Here is a 12,856-nt window from a genome sequence, read left to right on the forward strand (position 1 = left end):
AACACCCATTTCATTTTGCAGTGTTTTACTTCTATGTCATCTCCCCAGTCGTGGCTCTCATACTGTCCTGCAGCACTGTGCCTTCTTAGCACTCATTGTTGTTAGTAATTGAAATAGGTGCTTATATGGAGAAGCTAACCAGGAAGCTCTTGGGCAGGTATCCTCTCTATTGTTCACCATTTTTGGTCCCTCATGCCTAATGCAGTAGCACTTACAGTGATCTTTATGGCTGTTAGTTAAATGAGAAACTGTCATCCTTTCACGTATACTTATGTTGTGAAAATAAAACTATTAAAATTTTGTGAAGCATGAAATATCTCCTAGGTGTAGCGTGAATCCTGTCAACATAAGCTGTCATATAAAGTAAGGTTTAAAGAACCTGAACATTTTGCTACAAGCAGTTGGCAGGTGTGACTTAATTAAATCTTGACTTTAAAAAAATCCCCATTTGAGGAAATTTTTCTTTCATACCAGATGGGTATCAGAAAGCCCCAGGCCTTTGACCTGTACCACAATTTACACTACATAACTTGTTTCAGTTTGTGTTTTAACTCTAAAATCATCTTTTCTTCCTGGTTTGCTTTTCTTTCTTTTTAAATTTTATTTTAATTTGTTATATATGACAGCAGAATGCATTACAATTCATAGTACACATATAGAGCACAATTTTTCATGTCTCTGGTTGTACACAAAGTAGAATCACACTACTCATGTTTTCATACATGTACTTAGGATAATGATGTCCTCATTCCACCCTCTTTCCTACCCCCATGTCCCCTCCCATTCCCTCCTCCCCCCCTTGCCCTATCTAGAGTTCATCTAATCCTCCCATGCCACCTGTCCCAACCACATTATGAATCATGGTTTGCTTTTCTTATAAAATGGAATGAGAACAGGAAAGGCTGCAGATTTGGTCTGAGCCACCATCAAACTTTCACTTAAGAAGTGAATCACTGATGGTGATTATTGTATTCATCCATTCCTTCAGCCAACCTTTACTGAGTGGCTGCTGTGGGCAAGGCCCTATTCTTTGCCCCAGGCATAGAGATGGCAGTGGCTGATTCCCATTCTACATGTGTCTACGGTCTCATTCACAGGCCAATAATATAGGCTGGACAAGTAGACTACTGAGTCACCTGCTACCATTTCTTATATAAAGTGTTTCTCTTTAAAGGGGCTGTTAACTTAAATTTAAAATATAGTTGTATTAACTTAATTTGCAATAGATTGTAAGTAGAGTTGTATAAAGTGGTAGCTTTCTTCAATAACCATCAATATTAATGATGTTAAAGATTGAGCAAAGTACTTATTCAACTGCATTAGTAAGTTATTTCCAAGAGAATGTGTATGTTATAGGATTAGGCCTAATTAGTATCACAGAGAAAGCCTTACATCATATAGGGGCTTTGTACTGAGTGTCCAAGTTTTATAATTCTTTCAGGTTGGAAAAATAAGAATCTCCAATTTATTATCATGCCAGTTTGTCAGGATATCAATTCAAGTTTAATACTACTGGCACCATGGATTATCATGGATTATCATTATTTCTTGACATTTTAATCTTTTAGTCCAATAGTCAGTTATTTCGTGCACTTAAAAGTCAAGAGAGCACTTGAACAGACTCTCATGGAAACAATGGAACAGAAAAAGTATTCCTGTGGGGTTTTAAATAGATTGTAAAGATCAGTGCCAATATCATTTCTCCCTTTAATCCTGCCTTTTCATGTGCAAACCTTTATTTGACAGTTTGAAATTAAATGGAATGTCTTCATCTGTGCCATCAACTAAAATATTTAAAAGTTATTTGAAAACTATAATGAGATTCTGTTTTTCGTTTTCAACATAATGTTATTTTTAAATTTCCTAACTCAAAAACATACATAATACAATGACTTGTTAAGCAGTTTACTCACATATATCTTCTTTTATTTTATTAAGCCATTGCCAAAAAATATGGTGTCTCGTCTCTGTGAATCTAAGAAGGTTTGTGCTGCTGCCGATATGCAACTTCAGGTGTGTATGCAACTTTGTTCCAAAGTTTTCCAGAGTCATTATCCCCTATAAATATAGAACTTTAAATTCTTGCCAGTGCTACACATTTATTATAATAATTATGCTTCTAAGACATCTTTCATCTGAGTTCAAAGAAGTTGGCCAAAATTGACTCTTCAATCCTTGCACTGTCCTTACAAGGTAGGTGTTACATAAGGTTTTTTTTTTTTTCCATTTTTAGCTGGAAAATCAAAGCCTAGAAGGACTATAAACTTCTAAATCAAACATTTCAAATAGCCAAGTTAGGACTCAAACCCAATCGTATATATTCTTACTCATTTGGTATCTTTATCTAAACTTGGTGGTTTTAGGTGGGAAATTTAAACTGTAATTATTGTTAATTTTAGATAATATTCAAAACTAATTTCCCAGGTTCCTGAATAAAGAAAAATTTTATGAACCATGTGTGCCAGGTCTGCATGATACCAGATATTTAGATATTTGTAACTACTGAGATTGTTTATGGAGTTCTTATTGCTTTCATCAGATCTTGAGAGTTGTGTCAGCACAGCCTAAACACTAATCTTTTATCTTACACAATATTAACTTTATAATGATCCTCTTGCCTGTTTAAGAGTGAAAACACTATTTGTTTTATAGTTTTATAAAATTTAGTCTTAGAAGGTAACAAGTGAGCTCTATTTTTGTTATACCTTAAAATATATATTTCAGGGCCAGAGGTATATAGCTCATTGGTAAAAGCACTTGCACAAATGATAGAGCATACACAAGGCCCTGGGTTGGAACCCTAGCACTTCAGAAAAAGAAGAAAAGTGTGTGTGTATATGTGTGTGTGTGTGTGTGTGTACACACATATAAAATGCAGTAGACAAAGCCATGAATTTATATTTGATTGATGTTATTTCATGTCTATATTTGTCAGTATAATTAAAAAAGGATTTCTGAGTTATTTTTAAAAATTAATATTACTTGGCAAAAAACTTGTGATTTGCTGGTATATGTATTAGGAAACCTGCCTTTTTCTAAAAGTTTGTGTTATAGCTTTCTTTTTTGAACAGTTGTTCTAATGATCTTCCTTTAAGATGAAAAAAATCTTTCCTTCCTTTCACTTTCCAAAAAGATTAGCCAGAGATAGAGAAAGAGGGGGAAATTCTTGCCAGTAGAGATACTCGTATCCAGTTTTCACATTATGCTTATAATATGGAGTCAAACAAAGATGAAAAGGAAGTGAATCAGCTTTCTAAGGGGGAATAAACAGTATTTTTTAAATTGTGAATTTTTAAAAATCATGCATAATTTTAAAATAGGCTCTTTATTTTTCCATGGCTATAAGTTTCTTTAGCCTGCTGGGTTGGCAGATTGACTGATGTCTGCAGAATTATTTCATTTATCAGCAAATCAGCATGAAATAATATACATTTATTTTGCTGATTTTGAACTTATAGTTCAAAAAAGGGATTCTATGTTTATATCATTTGTAAAGGCATAATTGAAGAAATGAAACTCTTACATTTTGACTTGTCTATAGATTGAGACAAAAACCACCTCAGTTCAGGTTACAATTAAGTTTTAATTCCTAATAATTTACTGAGAAGAATAGGTAAGACATAGATGAGTAATTTCAGCTTCTTTGATTATTCATTGTTACTCATTATAGAATATAGAATTGAAAGAGCTGTTTTTAGCTATATGTTTAGATTACCAGTTAGAGGAAAGCAATATTTATATTTAGGAAATGTCTATATTTTTAGGGAAGGTTTTAACTTGGCTTTATAATTTAGAACCATAATGCTATATCTAGATTAAGCCAGAAGCTAGAGGTCATTTAAATTTTTTCTTTTATCCAGACTAATCCTCACTTCTTTCAAGTCAACAGCTGCACATTCTCTACAAATTCCACTTCTGAATCAGAAAGATACATATCAGAGGCATAATTGCATGTCAAAGTTTTTCCTTTAAATAAAGCATTTTCGCCTTTCTTGTATCAGGTAAATTCCAAACCATGTTAAGATTGAAGTGAAATGTTGGCAGCAAAAATACCATTTATCTTTACTTTGGATTTTCTATGCAAAATTTAGTTTTCAGTACTTTGAAAACACAGAGTTCATATTCAGACTTTCTTTGATGTTTTATTCTCCTATTATGTTTCAATGACCTATGTCCTCTATTCAGAGGTGAATGATCCTGCTCTCCTGGCCCCACATTGAGCCAGAATTGCCCAAACGTGGCAGCTGACACCAGGGGTGCAGTCTCATGTGGCCCTCACTCCAGACTCCAACAGCTGCATCAGGATTCTTTATAACACCTGTACTCACCATGTGCTAGATGACTGTGCCTACCAACTTCATCCCACCTACTTAGTGTTCCTTCATCTCCAGTCACAAGACTGCAGTTCTGTTCATTTAACTTTTCCTATTTGAGATCTATCTGAATTTTTGAAAGAAACCAAACATGATTTGTTAGATCTTAGGTGTCACAAGTTGTCACTCTTCTTTTTTTTTCTTCATATTTCTAATTTCATATATAATGACAAAGTTTCACTTTTGTGGCCACAAATTTTATCTTGCAGCATTACACATAAAGAGTACTTGTGGATAAATTTCAAAAGTCTTTAATATCCTTAATCATGAAAAGGTTGAGAACATTTCTTTTAATCTTCGACATGGTCATAACTGTGGTACAGAGTGTATCTCAAATCATGTATGTTTATTTTTTTAAATATTTATTTTTTAGTTGTAGTTGGACATAATGCCTTTATTTATTTATTTTTATGTGGTGCTGAGGATCGAATCCAGGGCTTTGCACTTGCTAGGCGAGTGCTCTACCGCTGAGCCACAACCCCAGCCTCATATATGTTTATATTTCTGAACATTTTCAACTATGGTTTATACTTATTATTCTCATTCTCTCATGACATCTTTGGTTGACCCCCTTCTTTCTTTTTTAACCTTTTACATATTTTATTAATACATTTTAGTTGTACATAATGATGGGATTCATTGTTATGTATTTGTACATGCAGAAGATATCAACAATATAATTTGGCCACTATCACTTCCTAGCACTTCACCCCTCCCTCCCCACCTCTCATCCCCTGGATCCTTTCCTTTGGTTTTCTTGAGATTCCACCTGCCTCCTTTTTTTTTTTTTTTTTTTTTTTCTTTTTTCCTCTCTAGTCTCCGCATATGAGAGAAAACATATTACCTTTGACCTTCTGAGTTTAGCTTATTTCACTTAACAAAATGGTCTCTAGTTCCATCCATTTTCCTGCACATGGCATAATTTCATTTTTCTTTATGGCTGCGTGAAACTCCATTGTGTATATATACCACATTTTATTTATCTGTTCATCCATTGATAGACACCTACACTGGTTTCATAGTTTGGCTATTGTGAATTATGCTGCTATAAACATGGATATACATGTATCATTGTAGTATGATGACTTTAATTCTTTAGGGTAAATACCAAGGAATGGTATAACTAGGTCATTTGGTGGTTCTATGCCTAGACTTTTGAGGCACCTCCATACTGATTTCCATAGTGGTTGTTCTAATTATAATCCCACTAACAGTGTAAAAAGTATTCCTTTTTTCTCCACATTCTCTCCAGCATTTATTTATTTATTTTTTTATTTTATTTTATTTTTTTAGAGAGAGATGGGGGGGGGGGCAGAGAGAGAGAGAGAGAGAGAGAGAGAGTAATTTTAATTATTTAGTTTTTATTTCGGCGAACATCAACATCTTTGTTTGTATGTGGTGCTGAGGATCGAACCTGGGCCGCACGCGTGCCAGGCGAGCACGCTACCGCTTGAGCCACATCCCCAGCCCCATCCAGCATTTATTTTTGTTTGCATTTTTTGATGGATATAAGATGAAATTTCAGTGTACTCTTGATTTTCATTTCCCTAATTGCTAATGTGCTAATGATGTTGAACATATTTCATATTTTTGTTGGCTATTTCTGTTTCTTCTTTTGAAAAGTTTCTGTTTAATTTATTTGCCCATTCATTATTTAGGTAATTTGATTTTCTGGTGTTAAGTTATTTTGAGTTCTTTATATATTCTAGTTATTAATCCTCTGTCAGAAAAGTAGCGAGCAAAGTTCTTCTCATTCTATGGGTTATCTCTTTACATTCTTAATTCTTACCTTTGCTGTGCAGAAGCTTTTTAATTTGATGCTGTTCCATTAATTAACTCTTGGCATTATTTCCTAAGTGTTAGGTGTCCTATTGAGAAAGTCATTGCCTATGCCTATATGCTAGATTGTTGATCCTTCATTTTCTTCTAGGAATTGCATAGTTTCTGGTCTAATTCTTAGGTCTTTGATCCATTTCAAGTTGATTTTTGTGCGGGGTGAGAGATAAGAATCTAGTTTCATTCTTCTACATATGGATAATCATATTTCCCAGCACCATCTAAATGTTAAAAAGGCTGTCTTTTCTCCAATGTGTGTTTTTGGCATCTTTGTCAAGGATCAGATGACCATAGATGTGGATTTCTCTGTATCTCCTTCTCTGTACCACTGGTCTATGTGTCTGTTTTTATGCTAGTATCATGCTGTTTTTTATAATTTGAAACCAGATACTGTGATGCCTCCAGCTTTGTTTTTTGGCTTAAGATTGCTTTGACTATTCTAGGTCTTTGATTCTTCCAAATGAATTTTAGGCCATTTTTTTCTAGTTCTGTGAAGAATGTCATTGGTATTTTGATGGGGACTGCATTGAATCTATATATTGTTTTTGGTAGTATGGCAATTTTAACAACATTAATTCTGCCTCTCCATGAACATGAGAGGTCTTTCCATATTCTTTTGTCTTCAAGTTCTTTTTTCAATGTTCTATAGTTTTTATTGTAGAGGTCTTTCACTTCCTTGGTTAGATTTATTCCTAGGTTGGTTTTGAGGGTGGTTTTAAGGCTATTGTGAATGGAATTTTTTTTATTGATTTCTTTTTCAGCAGATTTATTATTGGTGTATAGAAAAGATGTTGATTTTTGTATCTGGCTACTTTGCCAAATTTGTTTATTAGCAGTCTTTTGGTGGATTTTTTTTGGAGGGAGGCAGGGGGGATCTTCTACATATAGGATCATATTATCTGCAAACAGTGATCATTTGACTTCCTTTCCTATTTTTATCTCTTTCATTTCCTTCTCTTGCTTTATTTCTCTGACTAGAAGTTCTAGCACTATATTAAATATGAGTAATGAGAGTGGACATCCTTGTTTTGTTCAGATTTTAAAGGAAATGCTTTCAGTTTTTCCCTATTTACTGTGAGGTTGGGTTTGGGTTTTTCATATACAGCCTTTATTATGTTGAGCTAGGTTATTTCTATCCCTAGTTTTTTCAGTCTTTTTTTTTTTTTCCTTAGGGGTAGGTACTGAATTGTTGAAGACTTTCTCTCCATATATTGAGATGACTAAGTGATTTTTGTTCTTAATTCTATTTATGTGATGAATTATATTTATTGATTTTCATATGTTAAACCATCCTTGCATCTCTGAAATAAAACCAATTTAGTCATGATGTTCAATCTTCCTAATATGTTGTTGAAAACAGTTTGCTAATGTTTTAGTATTTTTGCATCTGAGTTCATCAGAGATATTGGTCTGTAGTTTTCTTTCCTTGATAGGTCCTTTAGTCAATCCCATCTTAAATATGAGGGTGAACTATCAAAACTAATAGATATTTTTAATCTATCTAGGTCTTTTATGCCACTCTGGATCAAATCTACCATGGGGAGCATCCCCTGAGGAAACCAACCACAGACATCCTCAAGGAAACACAGGAGAAATTTTATGGCTTACCCTACGTTCCAAATACTGTGAGTCCAGCATTTTAATCCCTTGTGTGCTATTGAATGACTTTGCTGGTGTTTCTGTAGGTGGTGATCCAAGCAATAGAAACTGAGCTCATATTCGCTTAAGCAAAGGAGTGAATTTATTGAATCTTGTAACTGGAGGTGCAGGAGGGTATCTGGTTCTAGCCAAAATGGATCTAGGTCACCAGTAATATTTTGGGAAAGGTTTCTTTTTCCATCTGTCCCCTCTGTTCTTCTCTTGAGTTCTTTGCATTTTCAGAAAGGTTTTTCTGACTAGGTGGTGTGATGGCTACCAGTAAATCTAGGTTTATCTCCTCTGTCTTAGTCTAATAGAGAGCTAATATAAAAGTACTGTATAAACTTCACAATGCAAAAGGAATGTCAACTGGTTTTATTTATTATAGAATTAGATACTAGAACATTTTGTGCTGAGATTCAGTTGATCACTAAACTAGAATTGTCCAGTGAATGTCAATGTTAACACTCAGACATTCATGGGAATAATTTATATTTACCATTTTATCTGTATGATATTCTTTTTCAATAGTTTCTTATTAGAAGCTTAATCATCTTCTCTAAATGTAAAATGCTAGTCATACTAAACAACTTCTTTGTTATATTCTGGATATTGAACCCAAAAGTACTTTACTACTGAGCTGCATCCCCAGTCCTTTTTATTTTTATTTTGAGACAGGGTATTGCTAAGTTGCTGGGAGGCTGGAACTCTTGCTTCAGCTTTTCAATTACTAGAATTATGGGCTTATACCACTGTTCCCAGCTCTAAATATCTTTTTTTTTAAGTTTTCTAATAGTGCTAGGGATCAAAACCAGTGCCTTTCAAATGCTAAGCATGAGCTCTACCACTCTACTCCTAACTACCTATTGTTGCTCACATATAATTTATTGTTCTAATACTGCAAACTATTGAACTCTTGATTATCTGTATTAGTGAGAAATTGTAGTGCCAAAAATAATATAACAATTCACCTGTGGAATATATAACATAACAGTTGCCTAGATTCTGCTAGCTTTTTCCTGTTTTCAAAATATTTACTGATTCATGGGTTTTTGGACTTGTATATTTTTGTTCTCATTTTATAGTCCACTTTGCTTATTTAAAAAATTGATGGGAGTTAAACTCCATGTAGTTACAATATAACTAGTAAGTAGTGAAATTGTAGGAAGAACAAAAAGAGGAAATATCTGGGAGGCTTTCTGTTTTAGTCAGCTTTTATGCTGCTGTGACTAAAGGACATGATTAGAATAATTGTAGAGGAGGAAAGGTTTATTTAGGGTTTTCAGAGTTCTCAGTCCATAGACAGCAGGCTTCATTCCCCAGGGATGGAGGTGAGGCAGGATATTATGGAAGAATAGTGTGGCAAAGGGAAGTGGCTCACATGATGATCAGAAAGCAGAGAGAGAGAGATCTCTACTTGCCAGGAGCAAATATATTGCCCAAAACCACACCACCAATGCCCTACCTCCTCCAGCTACATCCCATCTGCCTCCAGTTACCACTCAGTTAACCTCATCAGGGATTAATCCATTGATTAGTTTAAGGCTATCACAACCTGATTATATGCCCTCTGAACCCTCTTGTATTGTCTCACAGGTGAGCTTTTGGGGGACACCTCACATACAAACCATAACACTTTCCAAAGCTACAGAACTTCATCTGTGACTGAGTTGCTTGCCTCCTGCATGTCTTTATCTTATCTTTTTTTAAAAAAAATTAAATTAAACTCCTTTTTATTTAAAACCAATAGCATAAAGCATAAAAATTGGACATATTTATGTGTTATCATTCTTAAGTCTTATGATAATATAGCTATGCCTATTTTTATAATAGAACCCAAACTTCCTTTATCATCTAAGTTTCTTCTATGCAATCATTTAATATATAAGAATGAAATGACACTGGCAATCATATTCTGAACCAATGATCTATAAGTCATTTTTAACTTAAAAGGAAGGATGATATAAAGTCCACTCTTTTTATCCTATTCCTTTTGGAAAAATAAAAAGGTTTATCTCTTCACTGGGGTTATCTCTCACATTCACATTCAGTAGCATCTTAGTGTAAGTTGTTTTAAGAGATCCTTAGGAGAAGTTTAGCTATGTTTAGAGAAGACATTATTTTAAAGCTTATGTATTGTATTTTGGGGGCTCTTTTTCTTTTATTTGGTACTGGGAATTGAACCCAGGGATGCTTTACCACTGACTTGCATTCACAGCTCTTTTTATTTTTTGTATTTTGAGATAAGATCTCACTAAGTTGCTGAGGCTGGCCTCGAACTTGTAATCTTCCTGTGTGTCACACACACACACACACACACACACACACACACAAATACACATATGTGTATTTTAATGTCTGACACTTTGCTTGATTTGCACAAATATTGCACTCTTCCTACTTAGAAATTTTACATTTCCTCATTCATCAATTCATTCATTAATCCTATAACAAACATTTCCATAAAAATAAAGAATAAAGGAACTCCTAAATGTAACATTCATAAAAAGACTAGGAATACAAAATATGTAAGAAGTCGGAAGAAACAAAACTGTCATTACTTGCAGATAATTGATTTTCTGCAAATAAAACAAAAAGTATCCACAGGTAAGTTGTTAAAATTAGAGGAGTTAGCAAGTTTTCTGCATGTCATTAATATATTAAAATTAATTCCATCTCTACCTATGACAGACCAATTGAAAATAATTTTATGGATACCATTAAAGCAACAAAAAGTATAAAATATCTACCAAAATAATATTTTTTTAAAAGTATATTGTCTTTTTGTCAAAAATGATGCGTACCTACTTGGCAATGGCTCTCAGCACTTACTCGAACTATTTTCAAAATTATAATTGAACAAAAAACTGTACATTTATGGATAGCAAAATTTAACCTCAAAAAGATGTCACATTTTCTCCAAATAATCTAAGCATTATATTGTCATTATAATTATAATATATTGTCATATATTGTCAATATTATAATGTCATTCTCTATATGTTTCTTTGAACCTATGAAGCTAATTATGTAATTTTATACAGAAGAGCAGTGGCCAGGACAATTTTGAAGAACCACAAGTTGTTTAACTTGCCCATTTGGGATTTAGACAGTTACAGGGGCTGGGGTATAGCTCAGTGGTAGAGCACCTGTCAAGCATGTGCAAGTCTCACAGTTTCATCCCTGGCACTGCAAAATAAATAAATAAATAAAACCATAAAGACGCAATAGCAACAAAAGCCAAATATTGCTATAGGAATTTAGATAGGGTAATACTGCTGTGAGGATGCATATAGTGGAATAGATGCAAGAGCCCAAAAGCAGACTCAATACATTTTCCATTCTTGACTACAAGCTGGGTTGACAGCTTGGATATGTGGGCTCAGAAGGATTATCAACACCACCCTCCTCCAGTTTTAAAATGGTGCTGTAGAAATTGCAAGTACTTATAGAAAACATGAAAACTGGATATCTGTCTCCCATGCAATATAAAAAGTAAAATGGGCTAAAGACCCAAATGTAGGAAGTAAAATTCTCAATTTCTAGAAAATAATATGAAAAAATATCTTTAATATAGTATTTTTTATACTCAAAGTCATCTTGTATAAAAGGCGCTAATCATAAAGCAAGTAATTGTCAAATTTATGTTGAAATTTAAAAATACAAGTTAAATATAATATTAAAATATGAAAATCTGTGCATCAAAAATATTTTAAAACTGAAATGGAAGTAGAAAGTGGAAGCAGATATTTCAGTATGTATTCAACACATATTTTTTCCATGTTTTTTATTTTTAAAATTTTCAGTTGCCATCTTGGCAAAGAGTATTTTTAAAGTACTTTGGGCAAACAACTTGGATACACAATAAATCACACAAAATGATCTCAGTATTAATCAAGGAATGCTACTTACAAACACCTTATAATATGATTTTACTCTTACCAGTTTGGCAAAAAATAAAATGGTTGAAAACCAAATGTTGGCAAGGATATTGAGTCACAGGAAGTCTTACACACTGCAGGTTCAAGTGCAAATTGGCACAACCACTTTGGACAACAATTTGACATTATCTTTTTACATTGAATATGGACATACCCTATGGTCCAGTGAAACTCCTATTTACATAATGTATTGTACTTTTTCTGCCAGATATACTTTCTGTACTCTGTGTTAAAAATAGGAAGGTTTATAAGAATTTGTAAAAACTCTTTTTTAAAAAAAGGGGGAGGCCAGGGGCAGTGGTGCATGCCCAGGTAATCCCAGTTACTTGGGAGGCTGAGGCAAGAGAATCGAATGTTTGAGGCCAGCCTCAGCCTCAGCAACTTAGTGAGACCCTACAACTTAGCAAGACCCTGTCTCAAAATAAAAAATAAAAAGGAACCAACCCTAGATGCTCTTCAATAAATTAATGGATAAAGGAAATGTGATATATATAAAATGGAATTTTATTCAGCCTTAAAAAAGAATGAAATTATGGCATTTGTAGGTAAATGGATGGAGTTGGAGAATATCATGCTAAGTGAAATAAGCCAGTCCTAAAAAAACCAAAGACCAAATGTTTTCTCTGATAAGTGGATGCTGATTTATAATGGGGTGGCCAGCTAAGGAAGAATGAAGGAACTTTGCGTTGGGCAAAGGGGACGTGAAGGGAGGGGATGGGGCATGAGGGTGCGAAGGATGGTGGAATGAGACAGACATTATTACTCTATGCACATGTATGGTTGCATTATAGTGTGACTCTTTGAAGCGCATTCTGCTGTCATATATTACTAATTAGAACAATAAAGGTGGTGGGGGTGCTGGGATATGACTCAGTGGTAAAGAGCCCCATGGGTTAATCCCCAGTACTGAATAAATGAATAAATAAATAAAGGGAGCCTGGTTTTGGGTGAGGGGAAGAAGAAGGAGGAAGAACCCAAGTGATCATCAACAGGAAAATGGAGAAATAATTTGTGGCATCTTCATCAAGTAGAATACTATACAATAGTAGAAATCAAGGAATATAGATG

At 34.0% G+C, this 12,856-nt stretch overlaps 1 protein-coding gene across 1 annotated transcript in view; it reads left to right on the plus strand.

Annotated features, from left to right (window-relative positions):
• LOC107153258 (mitochondrial intermediate peptidase) overlaps positions 1 to 12,856 on the plus strand; it is a 138,650-nt gene that overhangs the window by 69,510 nt on the left and 56,284 nt on the right. Inside the window, exons 15-16 of the mRNA XM_048801243.1 lie at positions 1,939 to 2,013; positions 7,715 to 7,834. Of these exons, the coding sequence (XP_048657200.1) occupies positions 1,939 to 2,013; positions 7,715 to 7,834 (195 nt within the window). The remainder of the gene's footprint in view (positions 1 to 1,938; positions 2,014 to 7,714; positions 7,835 to 12,856) is intronic.

This window comes from Marmota marmota, unplaced genomic scaffold (assembly GCF_001458135.2).
Source record: "Marmota marmota marmota unplaced genomic scaffold, marMar, whole genome shotgun sequence".
Lineage (NCBI taxonomy): Eukaryota > Metazoa > Chordata > Mammalia > Rodentia > Sciuridae > Marmota > Marmota marmota.